Genomic DNA, 24,673 nt, shown 5'->3' on the forward strand with positions numbered 1-24,673 from the left:
ATTTTTATATTTGAAAAGGAAGGCTAGTGCAGCTCTACACCTCCCCAGCTTTCTGAGTTCCTGTTCATTTTGAAGCCATTTCCCCCCAAAATAGCACATTTTCCAAGACTGCGATCTCATGCGGTGCTCCAAAACATGCATTTTAGGGTGCCTTACCCCAAAAAAGCACTTGGGGGCGGGAACTACAGCATGAAATCACGCGAGATCACAGTAACCAAAATGGCTGGCATGTTCTCTCAATGCAAAATGGGATGTCCCGGTTTTTACAGGACACTTGTGGGAAATTCCATAGTTTATGCACTGCATGAAGAAGTACTATCTCATAAGGCAATGAAAAACCAGCTCCCTGACCTGGCTATGAATGCCTTTCTCCAAAATTCTCACAGCCAGGTTTGTGTTTATAATTATATAAACACTGCTGATTTCAACGGACTGGGCTATATTTAACAAATTACAAAACTATACAGATATATTTATACACCAGCCCACAGGAAATTCTCTATTGATATATTGTGGCCTGGTTCAGACACCTGGTAGGTCCCAGACAATCATTCATGGAATAGCTTGTGGCTGTTGATAAGACTGCAGCCCAGTGTGTACCATAGGTGCCAACTCTATGAACTGCTTTGGATTCTACATTTTATCGTTGTTTGGTGTACAAGTTGTCATGTGACCTCAATGCTTCTGGATAGGGCAGCTTGTAAATCTAATTGATAATTCATTAGATCATCAACTGCTGGGTTAAATGGGCTCATAAAGACCACTAAAGTTTTCATTTTTTTAGACTGCATAAACAGGCTACTTAAAAAACAACCTTGAATACTAGGAATCAATTATGCACTGTGGATCTTCCTTTCTTTCAGAAATGAGAAAGCAGCTGTTACAAACATGTGACACAACTAGCACTGTCTAGAGATTCAAAACTGTAGTGATGAATTGATTCACCCTAGAGATTACAGGCTCTGCAAACAGGGTTGGAATGTTTTTCTTCCATGAGCCACTGCGGGCAGGAGACACTAAAAAGAAGTGTTTGGGGCAGGGGCATAAGATGTGAAAAGGGGGGAATGGCTCTACTGCCACATCAGGTATATGTTGAAGTCTTACTAAAAGTATTCTTTATTGCCTGCCCCACACATTGTATGTTTTCTAGGCCTGTCATGATTTAGAAAGCTCCTGCAGGGCTCCTGTACTTCCCAAGAGGTTGTGCAATAGAGTGCGTTGTCCAAAATAATTATCTGTAACCACCATTTTACCTGAGGCCATATGTCATTCTGTGCTCACTAGGTACTTGGAGACTGTGTCTAATTTGGACCTGAAGGCAGGCGAACATGAATAATACTTACAGAGATAAAACAGGATGAAAGCCACCGTGGAACTAATTTATTAGTTTTAAAGGACATCAGCCAAAGAAACTGTAGTAAGTCCTTTGTTATTTATTCCAAGGACTTGAATGTTTCTCTGTGGTGGATTTCTTAGCTTTTTTGTTTTTGTTTCTTTTAACAGGGAATTATGAATATATTTAGTAGCTTTAAAATATTCCTGCAAAAAGTTAGACCTTACAATGTACTTGTGTTAAATTCTAGATTATCGTGTGATCTTGCATCAGTGGAAATGGCTATAAGTGGATTTACAACAGAAAAAAAGTTATGGGATCAGGAAATGAACCAAACCCTACAAGAAATCTATTTCAATGCCTTGTCTAGTACCTCTAAAAAGCAGACATGCCTGACCCATGCATAATAAGAAATGAGAAATTAACCACTAAAATAAGTTCCATTAGTCACGCTGTCCCCTTATCATTAAACCATGTAATCACATAATGTTAACTTAACACCCTAAATCATTCTGAAAATATTTGTTACAATTCAGTAGTGTCTAAAAGGGATGAGGGTGGCGCTGTGGGTTAAACCACAGAGCCTAGGACTTGCCGATCAGAAGGTCGGCGGTTTGAATCCCCGCGATGGGGTGAGCTCCCATTGCTTGGTCCCTGCTCCTGCCAACCAAGCAGTTCGAAAGCACGTCAAAGTGCAAGTAGATAAATAGGTACCGCTCCGGCGGGAAGGTAAACGGCGTTTCCGTGTGCTGTTCTGGTTCGCCAGAAGCGGCTTAGTCATGCTGGCCACATGACCCAGAAGCTGTATGCCGGCTCCCTCAGCTAATAAAGCGAGATAAGCGCCGCAACCCCAGAATCGGGCACGACTGGACCTAATGGTCAGGGGTCCCTTTACCTTTACCTTTTAATGGGTGCAGGTGCTCTGATGGGCACAACTAAGGATACAGCACTCAAGGCCACTTCAGTCACTTTAATGGAGGAAAGTAGATATTTTGAATAAAATAGGCCAGATCGCACACAAGAGAGGTGGAAACAGTGGGAAAACGTCACGATGAAAACAGCTTTTCGGATCAAGACAAATGCCACTGAAATGCGAAACAGAGTGAAATCAGCAGAACCACTTCAAAATAATGTGTTTAGGTTAGGGATCCGTTGCTCCACATGATGTTGGCTACACCACTTAGCCATTCAGGCATACTGTGGTCTTCAAGAGATTCTTTGCGTGCCTTTTGTTTGAAAATTACCTTGAAAATTATATTTGTCTCTCAAAAGCCACTGCAAAAATATGACAGCTACAAGAACAATAATTGCAAGGTGCAGTCATTGCTTTAGGAGTCATTACCTTTCAAGTAAATGTTGGCTCACATCCTTTAATACACATAGTGAGGCCTTAGACTCTCATGGGTCATCCTTATGGCTCTCCACTGAGGCAGCAGCCTATTGGATTAGGAACTCTTAGCAGTCCTTCATAAGCAGCTGCTCCCTGCCCCCATGGAAGGGTCAATTAATGCTGCACAAGCACACTTAGGCCATTGATTCAGGGACAGGGAGAGAGAGAGAAAGAGAAAGAGAAAGAGAAAGAGAAAGAGAAAGAAAGAGAGAGAGAGAGAGAGCGAGAGAGAGAGCGAGAGAGCAGGGTCTTGGATTATGGCAGCAAAGAAGGTTACTCGCAAACCAAGCAAACTTGTCAGGAACATGATGAGAATTTAGCTGCAAAACCGCCAGCAACTGCAGCTGTAAATAAAAATGATTCACTGGCTGGAGCTGTGAACCTGTTGTGGTGGCCAGCACAATTCTGATATCACAATAACAAAAGTCCAATCAATGTAACTATAAATAAAGATAACTGGATGAACCTGGATGAACATGGATGGTCACTTGCAAAGCATTAATTTAAAACACAGTATATATATCATTGTGGGAAGAGCCAGTTCTCTGCTGTGTCCACCCATTGAGGGAAATTCTAACACCCTCAGATGAATACAGATATGTGGTAAATTTCTCCTTGCTGCCTGGGTTCTCTGCGTGGTTTGCTTTCTGCGGTAAAGTACTTCTTGGCAAATTGTTAGTATTCACCCTTAATTAATCTGTATTTTCTCTTGGTAATAGTAATTCCTAATACTTACTACTCACATATTGTTTTTAATGGGTACTCTACACTTTTCACTCACATAAGTTTAGTCCCAGAAACATCCCTGTATTTATTTGCATAATTCATATCTCACATTCTCATCACAGGTTTATGTCCCCAGGCCACTTAGAAGATAGTGAGAAACCAAAAGTAAAAATTTATAAGCTACTACTGATAGAACGAAACATGCAAACTATTGCAGCAAATTAAAACAGCTGCTCTGCGTTAAATAATGCTTACATTAACAATTAATAAAAGCCTGGAAGGTTTTTTTTTAAAAAAATGTTTCTCTGGTACCTAAATTATAGTAATGAGGTCTCTAGGTGAGTCTTGGGGTGTGTGTGAGAGAGATAATTTTCCAAAAGTGAGGAGCCACCACAGGAAAGGCTCTCTCCAGGCATCACCTACTGAACTTAAGAGAGAGGGAGCACCCAGAGGAAGGAGGCCTCAGATGCCTATCTCAATGGACAGGCAGATTGATAGGGAAGAAGGCAGTCCAGCAACTATATGGTATGGTAGAGTAGAATTATTATTATTATCATCTCCATATTACAGATGAGAGCAGCAAGGCAGAGGTTGCCAGTGAGTTCATGCCTAAAACCAGATTTGAACAAGTGCCTATTCTTAATCTAACTGCACACATTAGCTTGTAGTTTTCTCCAATTTATTTACTGAGCTACATGGACCAATGGACTCAGAATAAGGCGGCATTGTATGCTCCTTCCTACATAATTTTAAAGATAAAAATGAGAGGTATATATAAACAAGTTGCTATACATCAGTAGAAAAATGCTATGAAAGCCATTCAGTGAAATTTGTGGCTTCTGGGCAGCAAACCAGCATGCTAATGCCTACAGGGCTTCACAATTCTTGGATGAATTTTATGGGTCACCAGACAGGATAAGGCTTTCTGAACTAAGTTCTTAACAACCGTATTTCATTTTACTCCATTATTTGGTCTTGCATGTTATCATGTGCTATCTAAGCCATCCTCCCCACCCAAAATCCTAAAATATCTCATGCCAGCAACTTAGAAGTATGTAGAATTTGTACAGATTAGAAAAAGGCTCATCCACAGAAAGGTATACTGAGAAGTAGGAAATAGTTGTTGGGGTTGTAATGTACACTGAGGTTCACTAGGGTGCCATCTGTGTGAGCTGAGGATGTCATGTGAATGGAATAAAATTATTTACTATGTTTTGAAATACTTTCTTTACAGATAATTTGGACGACTTTCCTACCTGAAGAGAAGTGTGTCTTCACTGAATTGAATCCTATGTGGTTGTTGAGGTTTTTTTTCTCTCCCGTGGTGTGTGTGTGTTTATGTGTAGCAGCTGGTGCACCTGTAACTAGCTGGTTCTCTGTTAAGTAGCATTCCCATCCTTTATTTTCATTCTCTTGCTCAAAATCACAACCTCCCAAAGCTGCTTTTTCTTTAAAAACACAACATAAATCTGCACATCATACATAGTTTGTCCTTGACATATACACACAGTAAATATGTACCCCCCAAAAAAAAATCCTCACTCATTGTTTCCCACACAGAAACTGGAATATTATTTATTGGGTGATTTAAATAAGGGATCAATTAATGCAGCTTACTGAATGCCCTATGTGCATTTATTTGAACTATTTATATACTATAGACTCCTAGTTGTGAATTATAAAGTTAGAAGATGCAACAAATCTAAAAACTGGTTTGAAGTCCATATTGTGCTATCAGTTTCATAATTTTTGATCTGTCCATATATTGCAAATCTTGATATGTGTGTGTGTCCTATGCAAAAATCATGATGCAGAATAAACTGGGAAGCTGGCCAAAGCCCTTACATAGCTCCATCCTTATTTCAGACATTGTGATATATCAGTACAATGTTTACCTGTTGATATATTGCGATATTGAAAACTGGATATTGCCCAGCCCATAACTCAGTATCTATGTCAACCAGGAATCACCAATGTTGCACCTATGGGTGCACATACACCCATGAAGGCCTTCTCTTGCAACCTCATGAATTAGATTTTGGGGAAAAAACATTCTGTTGTAGCCAATAGATGGTGGTGCATGTGGTGCTTAACTGCGGTGTGTGTGCAGTTTGTCTGGTTTACAAAACTGCTCATGGGACCAAAAAGGTTACCAAGCCCAGATGTACACTGTCTTGTCCATTCGTGGATTCTAAGCATTCCTAAATTATGATTGCTACAAGAATGAGGTACAAGCCAAAACAAAGGAGAAGAGTAAATATGTCAGTTGTTTTCATTCAAACGGACACAATCCCCAAGTACATATAGCTGTAGGGAAATGGGTTTTACAAGGAAGAGTAAAAGCATAAATGACAGAAGACATGGGATGGCATGCAGATACTCACCGAGAGGTTGCCCCGCGATGATCCTGGCATTCTCTCCTGCCACAGCAGCCCTCGCGTGCCTCTCACTCATATACTGTACAAATGCATAACCTTTGTGCACCGAGCAGCCAACTATTTTCCCATACTTTGCAAAGATCGCCTCTATGTCACCCTTTTTGACAATGGCTGTGTTGAGGTTGCCAATGAAGACTCTTGAGTTGATGGATTTGGGGTCATTCTTATTGGTGACATTACTGGTCTGTGTTTTGCCGGTCATGGTTGGCTCGCTTGACTTCAGCCCTTAAAACAAGACAACAAAGATTTATGTTTAGTTGTATATATTCATCTCTACTTAGGTATGAAGTTTAACGCCAACGCCAACGCCAACAACTAATTGAATCTAAATCATGAGGAGTATATAGTTAATGATGACTGACCATTAGAAAGGTCCAGTGAACATTATCAGAAACCAATTCTAAACCCTACATTTTTATGAATTTAAAATACACTCATAAATCAAGCCTTCTCAATTTTAGCACTTTGCCAATATTCACTGATTTAAACATGAAAGTTCAGTCAGTGGCTTATTAAATAACCATCTTTCCATCATGCAAAATAAGAGACTAAAACACTACTGTGTGTCAATGAAATGAACAGCCAAGGCCAGCTGAGGAGCAAATCTTCACGATGATGAAAAGCTTGCCTGCTTTTATCTGGCTCCTGTCAATCAGCGTACATTATCTTTTCCAGCCTGTTAAATACTGTAGATCATTGCAAGAAGTCCAGAGCAGGTTGAATACAGCTGCTTAGTGCAATCAATGTATTTCCATTAGGAGCTAGAAATTTCTTCTTTGCAGAATAGCTCAGAAGGGTAAACTTTTGTTGTTAGTAGTAGTAGTAGTAGTAGAAACAGGACCAGCAGCTAATTCTCATCAATGACACAGTAGGTTCTTATCTATCCATCAAGGCTGCCTCTGTGATTATGTGGTTAGATCCTGGAGATAGAATGGTTTGAATTCTTTGTGTTGCGACAATGAAACTGATGAGATTCAGTAGCTGGCTTGAATAATTGGAACTGAGGTTTACGCTGTTTTTCTTATGAAACTGCCTAAGACATCCCATACTGTACTGCAATTAATAAAACAATCACTATTTCATAAACTACTATCCTAACATTCCTGAGCATATCCTATCATTTGGAAACTGCTTCTGAATATTTTGGATATGAGCTCTTAAGTTTTTACAGTAGGACACACACTTCTCTCATGTCTGCAATTGACATAGCAATTGTCCACAAAACACTAGGGAATATCAAGCTGTTTCTTCTCCTTTTTTAACCCCCCTCCAACCCCCCCCCCCCCCGGGAACAATTGTCTTTGCAGGAAAACCACTGAAGCTGTCCTCCTGAAACTTGGCAGGATTCATCACTCAGAAGAGGCAACATTGCCTGCAAATTTCATCCAATTCTGCCCTCAAATCAAAACATTACAGATCGTTCCTTTAAAAAACAAAACAAACAAACAAAAACTTTAAATGGTCCTAAAGCTATTCATTTGTAATCTGGCAGGTTTTATCCATTCTGGAGGGGCTATTATGCCTGAAAATTTCATTCACGTCTTTGGCATATATATAATTTTTAGAAGTTAGAATAAAAAGTTTTAGATCACAGTATTCTGTGATTTCTATTAAGTTCCCCTCAATACTACAGAGCAATCTCATGCATGTCTACTCAGAAGTCAGCCCTGTTGTTTTCGATATGGCTTATTACCAGATTAGTATGTATATAATTATCACTTAAAATATTTTTATAAGTCCTGTGTGTATCCAAATATACATGCAAGTAAATCGCTTGCCATTTACACTAGTGGCCAAAATTGTGGAAACCTTTTGGAGAAAGTGAATTTCTGAGGTTTGATGGCTCTTAATACCACTTTCTTTTGAAGTAATACCATAAAATGATATATCAACGGAATGATAATTTAATGAAGAATGTAATGCAACAAAGCTTGTTGATTTATCTGTATTCTATCAAAAGTTATAGCCAAATAACCAGAAAAAGGTGTGTTTAGAGAGCCAATCAGGTATCTGGTTTTAGCAATGATGGCTCAAAACACCACTTTTTTGAGTAATACCATAAAATTATATAACAATGGAAATATTATTTAATGAAGAATGTAATGGAATAGCTTATATGAAGGATTACTTATTACAACAGCAGACATAAAGAAGAAATGTGAAACACACTGGAGAAATGAGCTATACAAAAATTCTCACCATGTCAGTTAATACTTATTTGGGTAACCTTTAGCCTTCCCATGGAGTGAACCAAGTTTTCTAGTTCTGCAGCTGTAATAATGTGAAACCAGGATGGAATTATTGCCTCTATTAATTGAGTTTTATTGCTGGGTTGCTTCTGACTAACAAGTTTCTTTAGTTGGCTCCACAGATTTTCGTTTGGGTTAAGGTCTGGGCTATGTATTTTGGGGCATTTACATTCCCATTAATAACACAAATTCTGCCCACATCTTTTGCTGTCATACAACCCTAGATCATAACACTAACTGGGTGTTTCACAGTAGGTGTAATACAAGTAGGATGTAAAACTTCTCCAATTCTTCTCCTTACGTATTTCATGCCATCACTTTCAAGCAAGGAGACTTGGGTCTCATCACTCCAAATAACACTGTCTCATTGTTCCACTGTCCTGTTAGCATAGGTTTAATCTTTTCAACCTTTGTTTGAGATATAACAATGGCTTTTCCTTGGAACTCTAGCATTTAGACCATATTCCTGTAGTCTGTGCCAAACAGTCCTTGCACTCAGCTTCACATTACATTGCGCCATGTCATCTTGTATACACCCAGATGATTTTCTTCTGTCATGTAGGCATAGTCTCTCAATTCTTCTATTGTCACTTCCTGTTGTGCACCTTTTCCTGCCTTTACCAGTCTGATTTTGTAGTGACTAGGTCTCCTTATACCTCTCCAAAAATTTAGAAATGCCATCTTTGGTTAAGTTTCCACCAACTTTTTCTTTTAATTTCTTCATAACTTTAGCCTTTTTCAGTTAATAGTACTATTTTACATCACTTTATGCGTGACCAGTCAACTCTTTGCGCCATTTCTTTAATTTTATTATGTTTTACAAGCTCACTAAATGAAGAACAAAAAAAACCCCCAACAAACTTGATAGCAATCATATAACACACTGGCTAATGTCCTCTTTATTATGTTGTAATAAATCATCCTTCATAAAAGTTATTGCATTACATTCTTCATTAAATTATCTTTCCATTGATGTATGATTTATGGTATTACTCCAAAAAAGTGCTATTATGAGCCATCATTGCCAAAACAAGATGACACCTGATTGGCTCTCTAAACACTCCTTTTTCTGGTTATTTGGCTATAGCTTTTGATAGAATACAGATAATTGAACAAACTTCGTGCATTACATACATCATTAAATTATCTTTCCATTGATATATAATTTTATGGTATTACTCTGAAAAAAAGTGGTGTTATGAGCCATCAAACTTCGGAAATACACTTTCTCCAAAAGGTTTCCACAATTTTGGGCACTAGTGTAACTAGAGGTCAACAATGTATTTTCAAGCCAGCCATGTGGCTTTTCTATTGGCCAGAAACTACTGCATTCACACACACATTTCCTAATACTGAAAAATGACTTTGGTGAGGAAGAGGCCATTTATATAGCAATTAAGTACATAACATTTATTACAGGGTGCAGTTAAGAGTTATGTTACTGCTCTGCTCTGCTTCATTGTGGTCATATTTTAGATCTTATCACCACCATTGCTCAACTGAGGCTTAAATCTGAGATGCTATTCTACACACTCATTTCTCAAGTGGAAAAATGAACAAGTGGTGAAATCCCAAAGGATTATTTTAGGTAGTAATTCTTTGGCCCATTTCACACAAACAACCAAGTAGCATGGAGGTCTCTGGAAACGAAACGATTTTGACTCTGAATTACTACAGCACAAGGATGTTGGTAATTGAGATCTACTTCTCATTTTCACCTGCAGGTATGGGAGTGGATATGCTGGACCATTGTCTTGCCTCAGTAATGGACTGGATGAGAGCCAACAAGCTAAAGCTCAATCCAGTTAGGACTGGGGCACTAGACTGGATGGATAGCTCTTGATGGGGTTACACTCCCTCCAAAGGAGCAGGTATCCAGCCAAGGGTTACTTCTGAATCCACTGCCATCACTTGAGGCTCAGGTGGCCTTGGTGGTGTGGAGTGCCCTCCATCAACTTCTGCTGGTGACCCAATTGCACCCCTTATCCCCAATCCAATCCTTAAATTACAAGGGACTTGCATATGTTATTAATAATGTAGCCTAGTGGTCAAGTGATCAGAAAGCAGACTTTTCCATAGATCAGTATCAAAAGACATTGTGCTGAGCCACCTGCAACACAGCAGCTTCATGGAAAATGGAATACAGGAAGTTCAAATGCATGTATCAGGCAACTGCACTCCAGGATTTAATGGAGGAATCTTTCCCATCACCTGTAGCCTGATTCTTTTAACTGAAGATACAAAGAACTGAACCTATATCTTCTGCATGCAAAGTGTATGGTCCGCAGCGAAGTGTCTCAGAAATATGCAGAGACTGAGCAAAATGGCAATGGTGAAGTAGGGTGGCTGGCTGCTGAATGGTACTAGGACTGGGGAATAATGCATCTATATACTACTCCGAGACATTTAAACTAATCATTAAGCTGGCTATAACAGATTGTTAGTATTTTTGTCTCTACAGCTTATTTGGGTTTACACAGTTGTTAAAAAAAACAATTAAATTTGTACAGTAACATCTATGAGCAGGATATCTTCTACAGCACAATAACAAAATGTGCATGAAAGAGGAAACTTAATGCCTGAAGCAGTAGCACACGAGCTATTATGGGCACATTTCCATGGATCTGTTTTGCCTCTTCCTGCTATACAGTGGTACCTCGGGTTAAGAACTTAATTCGTTCTAGAGGTCCATTCTTAACCTGAAACAGTTCTTAACCTGAAGCACCACTTTAGCTAATGGGGCCTCCTGCTGCCGCTGTGCCACCGCTGCACGATTTCTGTTCTCATCCTGAAGCAAAGTTCTTAACCCGAGGTAATATTTCTGGGTTAGCGGAGTCTGTAACCTGAAGTGTATGTAACTCGAGGTACCACTGTACTTTGTTTAGAAAGTCATCCTGACTGGGGTGACTGTTTGTGTGTGTGTGTGTGTGTGTGTGTGAGAGAGAGAGAGAGAGAGAGAATGAGCCTTCCTTATAAGGAAATGGTGATGCGCTTGCCATGAGCAGAACAATATTGTACATCATAACACAGTTCAACTCAGCCCCAATTCAGGTCTGCAATAGCGTTTAGATCAGCAAATCTGGGTCAAGGTGAAGGAGTATTTTCCAACATTCTGCACATGAAAACAAGGACACCCTTGAGGACTTATAACACCTCAATTCTTCTTCCAAACATCACTGAGCACCGACCTACATGCACCCACTCCTGAACACTAATGGAAAGGCTCTTTTCCAACTGCTGTGTTGTTTTGCACTACAAATGCATTTACACTGTATTAATTTACTCAAGAGTCTGTTCTCCACTGGGTTCTGAAGCAGCTGTTTTGATATACAAGCCAAAACATTTTTCTTTTGCAAGACTTAAGAATGGTTTAATAGGAAGTTTCATCTCACAAGAAGTCTGGCTGAACTTCATGCTACAACTCGAACACATTCCCAGCAGCATGCATAATGCAATCCTATGCCTGGTTACTCAGGTATAATCCCACTGTGGCTTAATTCCATATATGTATATAACAGAATTATTAAAAAGTTATCCTGGAATCTCCCCCAAAGGCAAAAAAGGGATACTGAAGTACTGGAGACCAGTACCAGAAAACAGGGAGAATTGGATTATTGCTTTCTCTGAGAAAGAAACAGCAGATGGTGGGCACAAGAAAAAAATGGCTGCCAGTATGAATGGGGGGCTGGGGCTCCTCAAATTTCAATAGTCTGAATCCAGAAAAGCTGAATGTGTTTTGAATCTGACCATACTTTCCAGGGCTACAGTGCTCAAAGTCTGATGCTATCTTTTCAGGCAGACACAATTTAAGCAGGGCTTGGTTATGTCTGAACTTTCAGACTCCCAAATACACACACTTAACTTTATGAATTAACATTCTTGCTATATAAATTAGCTTAGCAGCCTCATACCCACTGTTGCTCAGGAATTCTAAGAAACAAAACAAAAATCACTGCAGGTTTGAGATCAGTGTTTAAAATCAGTACAATTTTGAAAGGCTCAGTCTGCCATCTTGATTCAAAACAGCATTCAACTGGATCCAAACATAGAAGAAAACCGTCTCCTTAATGTCAGGAACCATCATGCAAAATTTGGTTATGGTATATTTATAGGCAGCCAAATGCACAATGAACAGATAAGCAACTTTCTAAAATATATAGCAGAATACACATTGGTGGACCACAGGGCTTCCTTTTTTTAAGGAAACAGTGCAAAATTGAAATTCCGCTTGATCGAAATGTCTTCCACGAAGCTCATACATAGGGATTACTAGATCATTTCCTTTGTTTTATTGCATAACAATATCACATTTTAAATTCTGTTTTCTATTATTACAATCTGAATAATGTGTGAATAGGACCTGGAACTATTTCCCCCCTGCCCCAAATTAGCATTGCAAAATGCCACATATTTTCTATCAGAAAGAAAAGGATTTTTGTCTGATAGTTGTCCACCTATTAAAAATTCTGGCTAGGCAAATGCATTGCAGAAATATGTAAAAGTAAGATTATTATTAATGTGTATATAACTGAGGTTTGATTTCCTGGAGTGAACAATGCAAATGTACAATACAGTTGTTTAAATTTTCAAATGACCTCCCCCCACCCACTGCAAAAAAGGAACAGCAATCTCCACAGCAATAAGAACTAATATATTTATTTTATTCAGCTAGCTGTATGCATTTACATAATACTGGCATGCTGTGGAGTCACTCACAGTCAATATACAATATAAAAGATCTGAAATATGTATGTGATTTACATTACACCCTTATAGTAGTAACTGTCACATTTGCAGGCATAGGCTGTACTCAAAGGCGCATTTCTGACATCTGTATGTATTGCAACAGATACCCTCAGGAATCCCAATTTCACTGGGGCCACGGGGGCACTAAAGGACAAGGCACCTCTGACAGGTAACCCATGGAAAGGAAGCTCATTACCGCTCTGTCCTCCTGCCCAAAGCACAAAGATACCGTACGCTGGGGACCATGTTGTAGTCTTCAGGCTGCCTGGTTTTGTGTATGCAGTGTCAGGCAATGTCATGGGGTGGTCTGGCCATCGCCACATAGAGATCACTTTCCCTGCATGCCTGATATGAAGGCAGCAGTAGCTGCTAGTAATCCCTTTAATGTTTTATGATGAAAAGAAGATGGCTTGGGAGATGGCTCTTTCCTCGACTGAACTGTTTTAAAACACAACTTTGTAACATGGCAGTGACAGCATTTAACATACATATTTCAATGTATCTGAAGAAGTGTGCATGTACACAAAAGCTCATACTAATAACAAACTTAGTTGGTCTCTAAGGTGCTACTGCAAGGATTTTTTTTTAATTTTGTCTCGACTACGGCAGACCAACACGGCTACCTACCTGTAACATATTTCAATGTGCACATTAAGTCACTTAACAATTAGTCACTTGAAATGGTTTCAGCTTGGCAAAAATCAGAACAGGATATGACCCTATAAAATTTAATAAAGTGGCTGAAACACGAGGGTAGAAGCCATATTTTTTGCTTTTGCTTGTTAAACAGACGGTACATTTTTCAAGGCGTTTGCTGTTTCTTGTACATAAGATAGCACAAGATAGGAAGAATCAGGTTCACAAGCTTAACATGAGTCAACAGTGTAAGGCAGCAGCAAAAAAAAGCTAATGCTATTATAGGATACATCAACAGAAGCATAGTGTAATAGGGAAGTAATAGTACTTGCTCTATTCTGCCTTGCTCACACCACACCTGGAGTACAGGGTCCAGTTCAGGGCACCACAATTTAAGAAGGACATTGAAGAGCAGGTTGGAGTTTTCTTGTGGATATTTGCTGGCTCAAATAGCAAGCACAGGGGCACATAGAACCACAGGGGCAAACTAGAGCTCACAATTACAGAACCACCCCCAGTGGCTGTTTTCACACATTGCATCATAACATATACAACAATTTTAAATATGGGCTTACACACACGTCCGCTTGTCCCTTGCCTAGAAAGTACAAGTCTGAGAGGTTTTCTGCTTGACCTGTGCTTTCTAGGCAAACGTCTCAGCAGTTGCCCCCTTGACTTGCTCCTTTTCCAAAGAAAACCTGCTCTTTAGTGATAAATTGGTGCAAACAGAGAAAACACAAATTGCCGTTTGCTTCCTATGAGCTTCCTTGGGCCCTCCTGCAACCTTCTCAGACCTGGTAAGTGGGAAGGTGCTTTCCTTACTGGTCTCTGGGATGCTCCCAGAGCCCCCACAGCTCCTTCTCAGAAGCCAGGGTTGGGTTTGGGGAAGGTAGTGTGAGGGCTTTGGAACTCACTAAGCGAGGAAAACCCATCGTCCAGCCTGGATACTGAGGTCCGGCTCCAAGGGCCTTCTGGTGGTTTCCTCACTGCAAGAAGTGAGGTTACAGGGGACCAGGCAGAGGGCCTTCTTGGTACTGGTACCCATTCTGTAGAACACCCTCCCATCAGATGTCAAGGAGATAAATAACTACATGACTTTTAAATGACATCTGAAGGCAGCCCTGTACAGTGGTACCTTGGTTCTCAAACTTAATCTCCTCTGGGAGTCCCTTTCAACTCCTGAAACTGTTCGAAAACTAAGGCGTGGCTCCTGATTGGCTGCAGGAGCTTCCTGCACTCAATTAGAAGCTGCAGAAGCCAAGTTGGACACTCGGCTTCTGAAAAACATTCGCAAACCCGGACACTCACTTCTGGGTTTGTGGCGTTCGGGAGCCGATTGTTCGGGAGCCAAGACGTTTGAGTACCAAGGTATCACTGTATGGGGAAGTTTTTAATGTTTGAGGTTTTATTGTGTTTATAATATTTTGATGGGAGCCACCCAGAATGGCTGGGGCAACCCAGTCAGATAGGCAGGGTAGAAATAATAAAGTTGTTATTACTATTATTATTACTGATTGTGCAGGTGGTGGTGGTGAAACATTGTGGGGAGCAGTGGGTTTCCTTGTCCCTCCATTTATTTATTTATTTATGCCCCCCCGCCCCCCAGTAATGTTGTGATTGCGTTAGTAAAGCGAGCACAAGTTGCTGACTTGCTGTATTTATTTTTCAGAATGACTCAATTTCCAGGCAGAAAATATTTCTTCTATACATTTGAAATGTAAATTGGATTTTGTTTTGTTTTGTTTTTTTAAATTAATCTTTAGGAATGTGTGCAAAAACTAGCTCTCTTGGCAAGGTTATATAGATAGCAAAAATGAACGTAGCATTAAAAGAAAGCACATTTTAAAAGCTTCTAATGCTAATGATGTTTATTTAATATTAAAATTCCACGAAGGTCCCCAGTGGCTTCTGAATATAAAAGACATTTCTAAACTGAACTTCCATGTTGCTGCCGTCAGCCTTTCAGACTCATTTTGATCCATTTTGAGAAGTGATGCCCTTAGCCAATCACATCCTCCCAGCCTGAAACCTTGGTGTGAAAGTGGGAGGACAAAGGAAGAACTGCAAGAAAACAGAACCTTTTGTGAAAGTCATCTGAAAAAAATAAATAAATCTATATATCTAGTTTATCAGGGGCCAGACAGAAGGTTGATTATATCCCATATTAATTTATTTTAAAAGCTGTTGGGGGTGGAAGATTAATACTAAACTGCCACAGTTGTTGATTAAATTACTTCTGCTTGTACACAGATGTCATGTCTGTTCCAGCAATTAGAAAGAAGAGAGTTCACTATGTTCAAAGGCAAATGACTTCTGAATCATCTGCCTATTGAGACACCAATGTGTTTCCTCCAATGTTTTGGAGGTGGAAGGGTGACTTTCTAATTGCCACAAAACTATCCTGATTCAAAATGGATAAAATTATGGCATTACTCATTATTTTAAAATTTCCAAGGAGGCGATACATTCTGATTTTAAAAGAAACTAGCCTACTTGTCCTTGTTCCTTCACAGATGGCAATGATCTGAATAGGAGCTGCATGAATAGGATTTGATTTAATAATTCTATGGAGGGAGAAAGGCATTGCGTTTTTGGCGAGCTGCAAAACCAAGAGCAGCAAAGAGCAGTAGCATGACACCATCAGAGAAGGATCGTCTTAACATTAATGGAATGCTTAGCAGCATAAAAGGCTTAATTTCTGAAATTGGTAAGTGGATGCATTTCAATTTGTCTGAAATGTCTGGCATCTACACTTGGCTTTGACACCCTGGTTTCCAACTTCACAACATCTGGCAAATGTTACTTATAATCAAGAGCGAGTTGCACTGAAGAACATCTGCAATCAGAGTGTAATCAAATTCAATGAAAACACAGCCAGTTGCACATAATGTAGTTCAAGTGTGTGTGTGTGTGTGTGTGTGTGTTTTTAAATGCCAGCACCCTTTTCGTTATACTGGGACTGTGCTACTCCTTCTGTTGATCTTAGTTTTGCAGCTCATAAAATGGAAGAGCCCAAGGCTAGCCAGAGAGACATTTTGCTGCTTGAGGCAAATGACAGAATGGCGCACAAATGTCAAATATGCAAGATAACTGGCAGGTGAAATTTGATATTGGTGATGGGACAAGACCCTCCTGTGGGCTGCAGCCAAGCTTACGCACTTGCCACTACTCCCTGTCCCCCAACACTTGTCACCTGAGATGGATACCTCACTCTGACCAATGGTAGGGCCAACCTATTATTTCTTATCTGAAGTGAGTAGAACTGGCATTTACTTCTATCCTAGCTGGCTTCAAAAGGTTCCAGACCAACTTGATACATTTCTGAACTGAAACCAAACGAACACCTGGTTTGTTGATTTATTTTAGATATGTTCATCCTGACTGCTTTCTAAAACAGCCCTCAATTTTATTTTATTTTACAATTTTCTTGGCTATCTCAGAAATGAGAGCCCAAAACAGAAATTTAGATAATATATTGTACTGTTTTATCATCTTTACCCATTAAACTTTTGTTGTTGCTGTTTAAAAAATATTCTCAAACTGGCCTACTTTCAGACCAGAAGTATGTTCCTCTGCTGCTAGAATTAATAAAATACATGTCTAGCTTTAGAACAAACATATGGGCTCCCCAAAACAATACCTAACACGAACTTACTGTGGCTAGCAGAAAAGATTTCATTTGTTTTGACAACACATATACTTCTGTTTAAATTATGTAAAGCTTACATTTATTTCGTTTGATATTGCTATAAAATCTGCTTGTGTGTTCCCTGCAAACCCTGCTGTTGTTACCCAAACCCAACACTGTTCTATTTCTATTTCTTTTAGGCATTTCTTCCACAATAATTTCATACATCCAACAGAACAGTTTTTGAGAAACGTTCCTCATTTTGTACTAATATGTATAAAAATTTCTGAAGACTTTTCAAATAGCCAGTGCACTCTGTACATAGAGAATATGTGCACAGAATAGAATAGGAGACCCTGCACCACTAAAAATATAAAATGCATTTCCGGATCAGCCCAAGGTTGATCTAATCCATTGTGTTTTGTTCATCTACAAGAGTGATAAGCTAGATGCTTCTTGCAACTCAGAAAGTGGGCATGATCTGATGCTGTGAGTGTTTTTCATAGAGCTGCAACTCGGAAGTGTTAAATGATTAATCATATGGGCTTTAACCAACTGTTCTATCAATTAGATTTGCATTTGAGTAACAACACTATTTCTGAAGCAAGAAGCTTGTTTACTTTGTTCTTAGATTATGTAAGAGAGAGGTAAAAAGGTAAAGGACCCCTGGATGGTTAAGTCCAGTCAAAGGTGACTATGGGGTTGTGGCACTCATCTCGCTTTCAGGCCGAGGGAGCCGGCGTTTGTCCACATACAGCTTTCCAGATCAGGTGGCCAGCATGACTGAACCACTTCTGGTGCAACAGAACACCGTGATGGAAGTCAGAGCACATGGAAATGCTGTTTACCTTCCCGCCACCGCCGCACCTATTTATCTGCTTGAACTGGCATGCTTTCAAGTTGGCAGGAGCTGAGGCAGAGCAACGGGAGCTCACCCCATTGCGGGGATTTGAACCACCGACCTTCCATTCGGCAACCCCAAGGCACTGTGGTTTAGTCCACAGTGCCACCCGCGTCCCCTAGATTATGTACATGTGTCACAACAGGCAAAACCTTAGAAGAGGCATTCCCACCTATAAGAGAGTGAAAAGGAAATTCCTCTTTTCATGAGCACCGGCCAGTTTTTCTAAGCTCTTTCTATTAAAATCCTTGATAGGATATGGAACCTCAGGAAAAACAAAAGAAAGCCGATCAGTTGCACCTGTTGGTGACTAAATTTTACAACACTGGAAAAATAAATACATTTACATTTTACAACATTTACAACATAAATACATTTACATTTTACAACACTGGAAAAATAAATACAGCTCAACAATCTACCAATGAGCAGACCTATCCTTGCTTGCCATACATGAAGTAGCTACATCTCTTAGATTGCAGGAATCTGAAGCTTGCCCGGTGATATGGTAATACCTAGTTGAAGGTAACAGTATTTTGTTTATGACATCTGGTAAATTGAAATTTACTGGAAAGAGTAAAACCTATGAACACAGACACACACGCCTTCCCTCCTGCCACTTTTTTTGTTCTGCTTCAGCCTTGTTTTGATGTTTGTTCATCCCCATGACAGCAGCAGAAAGTCAGGTAATGTAGCTCTCAGGAGGCATTACTGCACTGTTTTTAAACTTGTACAGCAGCTGATCGTCCGAGTGACTGTAATTACTTTAAAAAAGAAAAGACAAAGACAAAGAGAGGAAGCTCTTGAGCCACCTCTCAATGGAAATCTGTAAATTAACTTCAAATCCACCAATCTTCAGATTCAAAAATGGGTGTCTGAATTGAGCCACACATTGATGTGGGCATATTGGATCAGTGGGTCCACTTTGGAAACCAAGCTTTCTGGATTTCTCCCCCTAAACAGGAGTAATTCAGGCTGGTGCCAAAAAGGATAAATTAACTCCTCCTTTCAAAACCATGTTTCTGAGTGCTTACCTTTAAAAACCCTTCGTGGCTCAGAAGCTGAACACCGGAAGAACAAAGTATGCCAGCATGAGCCTGCCCATATTCTTAGATTATCTTCACAGCCTATGCTCCAGATGTCCCACCATCTGAAGTAAGGCGAGCGGCAACTAGACAGAAATTATTCTTGGTTGTGCTGACCCACTTATTAAATGTTTTCCACAAAGCGGCTTCCTTGGAACCCAGTCTGATGTCCTTTCAGTGTCTATGAAGAAGACCTTTTTATTTTCCCAATATTTTTAATTGGTAATGGGAATTGTTTTAGTACTGCTTTTTTCATTCAACTGTTTTATCATGCATTGTACTTTTTATTATTCTAATTTATTTTGTGAGCTACCCTAGGGATGTTTTACACTGATGGGCAGAATAAAATGTTTGTAAAATATTTCTATATTTGATTATGTTCTCTAATCTAATTAGAGAGCATATAGTCTCATAACTTTTTTGTGGAGTGCCTGAAAGTTTTGAGGGTAAGGAGTTACTCTCCTTTATGGAAAAAGAGACTGTGATACTTCCTGAACTAACATGCAACTATCAAGCTTTTGTCTTAAAGTCAGGTGTCAGAGAATCCAACCCCCACAGTAGGTGGAAAGTTCTTATCAACTGCTTTTTATTCAATATTTACAGAGAGAGGCTTAGAAAGGCAACCTCTTAGAATAATGGTGTTGCTCTGAGCAAATCTCCAATCCCCTTCTCTCCCACTTCATCAACAGCACCACCACCCTTACGGTTGCCGCTTAGGGCCATATGTCTCCAAGCCATTTACTCTCCTACTTTTAAGGCTTGCCAGGTTCTGGAAGATGGTGGTTCTGGAATGCTTCCTGGTATAACGTGTCAGCCTGCTGCTCCGGCTCTGCCTCCTCCTCTTCTCCCATTATTTCCCAACTTTTCTCCTCATCTTCCTCTGAGCTGTGACCTGCCTCAAACCCCTGTTGGAATTCTGAACTGTCTCCTTCTTCTCTGGAAGGGCCAGGTTGAGGAGGCATTCTTCACCATTCCTCTTCTGCCCAGTCCCTGACACTTAATTTTTTATTTTTTATCTATTGCTGGTAACAAAATTTTAATTAACATGTATGGAAAGAGATTTTAAAAAGTTTTTCAGCTGCTATTATAGCAAAGACCAAATAAAATGACAAATCTCAGGTCCAACTACCATTTTTTATTATCTGAAATTTTCAGATCATGAAAATGGCAAATATGTTACAGTTCTGAGATGGGAATTGTGTGTTCAGTCATTTGTGAAAATAGGATGGGCCATAACCTACTTCTACAGCTGGTTAGATGTTAGGATATTTCCCTCTGATTCTGTTCTACAGGGTTCTATTATGTACATGGATTGAATGGTTTGGTTTAAAATACTGATGAATTTCTTGTTTCAAATAATATTAAGTGTTGAGATAATGATTTATCATTTATAACATTTCTACTCTATTCCAAGCACATAAACATGACTTTAGACTTTAGAATCTACAAATAATGAGAGATATCCGACTAAGTCATACTCAGAGTGGACTCCTCAAAATCAGTGGACTTAATTCTATTGATTTCAGTATAGGCTTACCCTGAGCATGAGTTATCACCCAACCTTTAATTTTTTTTAAAAAAGAAATCACTAATTTTCAAGCATACTGCTTTTACAGAACCTGTATACAATATATATTGTATATATTTTCGCTAGGTAGGCTAAATATATTAGAATATATTTTCGCTAGGTAGGCTCATACAATATTTGTACAGTTCACTATTAACTCGTCATTTTCTTTGCTCTTTGCTTAGTTTGTACAATGCACTTGCTACTTATAATTATTAGATGCCATTTTTCCACACTAGAAAATAAAAATACTGGTCCGGGGGGGGGGGGGGATTATCCCAAGGCTACAGTACTTCAGGCAACTACATTTCAACAGCTTGTTTTAACAATATCTTGACCTTCCTCTCACAAATGGTAGCAAGGAAAACTATCCAAGGGCATAATTGAAAAGCAACATCTGAAAATTTTCATTCCTCCAAAAGCAGTTATATGTGGAACGCTCTAAAAATATAATCACAATGACATCTTTTCTAACACCATGCAGTTTCCATGCTTCACTAATTTTGAGTTTGAGCACAGCTGAACAGAGGAGCTTATGGGTTTTGACTACAGGCGATCCCTGTACCATGAGCTAGTTCTGCGTTCTAATTGTGTTATCATTAGAATATAACCAGTAGCATGTCTTCCAGAAGGGTATCAATTCATTAATGCAGACAGTTAAAACTATTTTCCACTGTGAGTAATGAAGTGGAAACATCCACATTAGTTCTAAAACTGTTGAGATTATATGCCCACCATAGCCACAATGCTCTGCTAGATGGTTTTTCCTTTAAGTGGGTGAGTGAAACACGCTGTTCACAACTTTTTTTTTGTAGGACATGGGGGGGGGGCAACATAGATACATATTCTTGACAATCTTTAAAGTTTTAATAAAGCTGGGATTGGGAACCAGGGCATCAATCCTGCACTCGCTCCCACAAATCTAAGATGAAGTTGAAGATGAAGAGAGAGAGAAAGAGAAGAATTCCTGCTGTTTCTAACTTATTTAGTGTGAAACATTTAAAATCGACTTCTTACAGCAAATCCCAAATCAAATGCTGTTTGGTATTCCCATATTTGATTCGAAGCAACTGTGGTTTATGACGAATGGAACTACGTAGTACCATTATACACTACGTAGTATAATACAGGTAATATACAGTAAAACAATTTTATATAATGGTCTACTGAAATTGAAATCATATAGGTGAAAAACTAATTTTACAGTTGATCTACTGGAGAGATCAAGTAATTCTGTGGAAAGTTGTAAATGTTTCAGTATGTGATTTGTATCAAATTTCACTTGCATGTCAAGACCCCAAGGCCTCCCCCTTATGTTGAATAATAACACACGGACACCATATTTTAGGTTAATGGGCAAATTTTAGGCCACAACTTTATTGGTTACAGAATGTGAGTGGTATGGGCTTAGGCACTGGAATTAAACCAACTATATGTGACTCCTGCCCGCCTGCAGGAAGTCTCACAAGGTTTAGCCACCAGTTAGGGGGAGCCCTGTTGATGCACATCAACTCGGAGCTCCCCCCCCCCCAGTGTCACCGGAAGGTCATGCCATGGCCTAGCCTCCACCTGGGCTTCGGACAGGAACCTCCCCTCCCCCAAACAAGGTTTTACCAATGCCTAGCCGCCAAACCTTACAAAAGTTGTGACAATTGCTACGAGGTAGGTGAAAACCAAATGGCCAGTGCCAATTTGCCAAATGGAAAAATTCCTACCAGGCCCCTCAAAGGCGACCAACCGGGGTCCATAGCAAGGCCAATATGATGAACGCATGAAAAGATGACGGGAGGGTGGAAGATGCATGGAAGCCGGAACAAGAAGGGAGATCCCCTTGGCCGCGCGGCTGTTTAAAAGGGATAAGTCACGTCCCCTGGCCAGCCAGACTGGCCGGGGGCCATGATGCGGGGCTTCGCCAGCCCCTGCTGTGTGTGGAGGCCATGTAGTCTGACTGCAACACCACTCCACCCCGGAGTGGAACGGCTTTATTAGTAAGTTTTTCTTTTTTTTAAAAAAAGACCAACATTAAAGCATATTTTAAAATAATAACAGTATTAGTGGCATTTATGTTATTTTCCACCCCAACATATTAAATTCTGCATCCAATAGGTAAAGGTTTTCTCTGTTGGTACCGTCTGAACTCCCTGGAAATTTCTTGTAAATAAGAATGATGACCTTTTATAGACACAAATACAAAACCACTGGAGTAACGTATTATGTTAATATTCTGTTTCCAGATGATCTAACCTTTTACCCATTGGAAATCTATTTTGTTAAAAGCTTATTTCATTAGAAAACTAGCATTTTCTTCAGTTTCAGTTGTATTTCTTAATTTTGGAGTCATATTGGTTCTCTGGGAGCCATCATCCAATTAGTCAGCAAGCAAATAGAGCCATCCTTCATTTTGCTTAAGTCGCTCACAATAAGGCATATTCTGGGTGATTTGTATCAGAACCTTTAATTGCTTGAAATGGGTGAGTCACCTGTAATGACAGCAATAAGGATTTCTTATGACAAGATCCAATTTTGTTTAATTTTGGTTGACATCAGGCCTTGGCTCCAATCTTTCATCTTAATACAACTGATTTTCTTTTCTTTTTTTTAAAGCCCAAAGCTGTTTTGCATAATAAGGAGATTATTTGAGTTACTTAAGGCTTATAATAAATGCCAATAATGGCAAACATGCCTGGCTTCTAACTTTTTTTATTGAAATTATATGTGGAGTCTTCCTTCGGACAATTTAGTTGATGACATTTTCCTCAACAGACACACGTTCACCAACATTCTAACACCCCGTAGATTTCACCCTCCCCTTAAAAAAATAATATATCAAAAGCCTCATTAAAACTTCAAAAGTTGTATCTCATTGCAAATGCTTGAATAGACAGAGGCTATCTCAAAGCATGAAAGGGTAGCATGTCATGAATAAATCAGGTTTTAAGAGAAAGCAAACATGTAAAGTCTGAAAATTAATTCAAAGGAGGTCAATTAGTGAAAGCAACAAACTAATTTGATTTGCATCTGAAATCACACATTATAGTTGTTTTCCGAAACACCAGTTCAAAGGGTTTGACTGCATAAGCCATCAGTACTAGTGGGTCAAAATGTAGTCCTAAATCTTAGTGCTATTTTTACTACTAATTGCTAATGATCAATTGGTAGAGGTCTTTAATATGAAGCAAGAACATTAAACAGAACTATAGGTGTAATCCTACGAACCCTTTATAGGAATAAGCTTCACTGAGCACATTTAGCATGGATCAACCAGGAGTAATAAGAGTTTTATAGAATTGTAGAGTTAATCTAGATGTCATATTTGGGGTTTCTTCCAAAACTGTGATTTTATAAAAGAATTGTGTAGAAAAAGAGAATGCCAGTGGTCAAACCTGTCTCATTTTTACCTTAATAGTTCTAGTATAATCTGTTAAATTATATTAAGCTTATGCCAAACTGTTCCCCAGAAACTTTACAGCTGGAGATGCTTCCAGAAGGTGGGCAGGTCTTTCCCCCTCCCCTGGCTACAGATCATTAAAGTGTCATTAAAGATGTCATTAAAGTGTTGATATCTTGTGTGGACGGGCCGCGGGTGGCGCTGTGGGTTAAACCACAGAGCCTAGGACTTGCGAATCAGAAGGTCGGCGGTTCGAATCCCCGTGACAGGGTAAGCTCCCGTTGCTCAGTCCCTGCTCCTGCCAACCTAGCAGTTCGAAAGCCACTTCAAAGTGCAAGTAGATAAATAGGAACTGCTCCGGCGGGAAGGTAAACGGCGTTTCCGTGCGCTGCTCTGGTTCGCCAGAAGCGGCTTAGTCATGCTGGCCACATGACCCGGAAGCTGTACGCCGGCTCCCTCGGCCAATAAAGCGAGATGAGCGCTGCAGCCCCAGAGTCGGTCATGACTGGACCTAATAGTCAGGGGTCCCTTTACCTTGTGTGGAGAAGAACAAAGGACACTTGGTCCTGGAAACTACGCTAGAAAA

General features: G+C 39.7%; 1 protein-coding gene across 6 annotated transcripts in view; it reads right to left on the reverse strand.

Annotated features, from left to right (window-relative positions):
* Positions 1–24,673, reverse strand: part of RALYL (RALY RNA binding protein like) — a 242,517-nt gene that overhangs the window by 114,516 nt on the left and 103,328 nt on the right. For all 6 annotated transcript variants that reach the window (XM_053395750.1, XM_053395752.1, XM_053395749.1 and 3 more), the window contains one exon: positions 5,834–6,112. In XM_053395750.1, coding sequence (XP_053251725.1) covers positions 5,834–6,089 — 256 coding nt within the window. In that variant the 5' untranslated portion in view covers positions 6,090–6,112. The remainder of the gene's footprint in view (positions 1–5,833; positions 6,113–24,673) is intronic.

This window comes from Podarcis raffonei, chromosome 7 (assembly GCF_027172205.1).
Source record: "Podarcis raffonei isolate rPodRaf1 chromosome 7, rPodRaf1.pri, whole genome shotgun sequence".
NCBI classification, from domain to species: domain Eukaryota; kingdom Metazoa; phylum Chordata; class Lepidosauria; order Squamata; family Lacertidae; genus Podarcis; species Podarcis raffonei.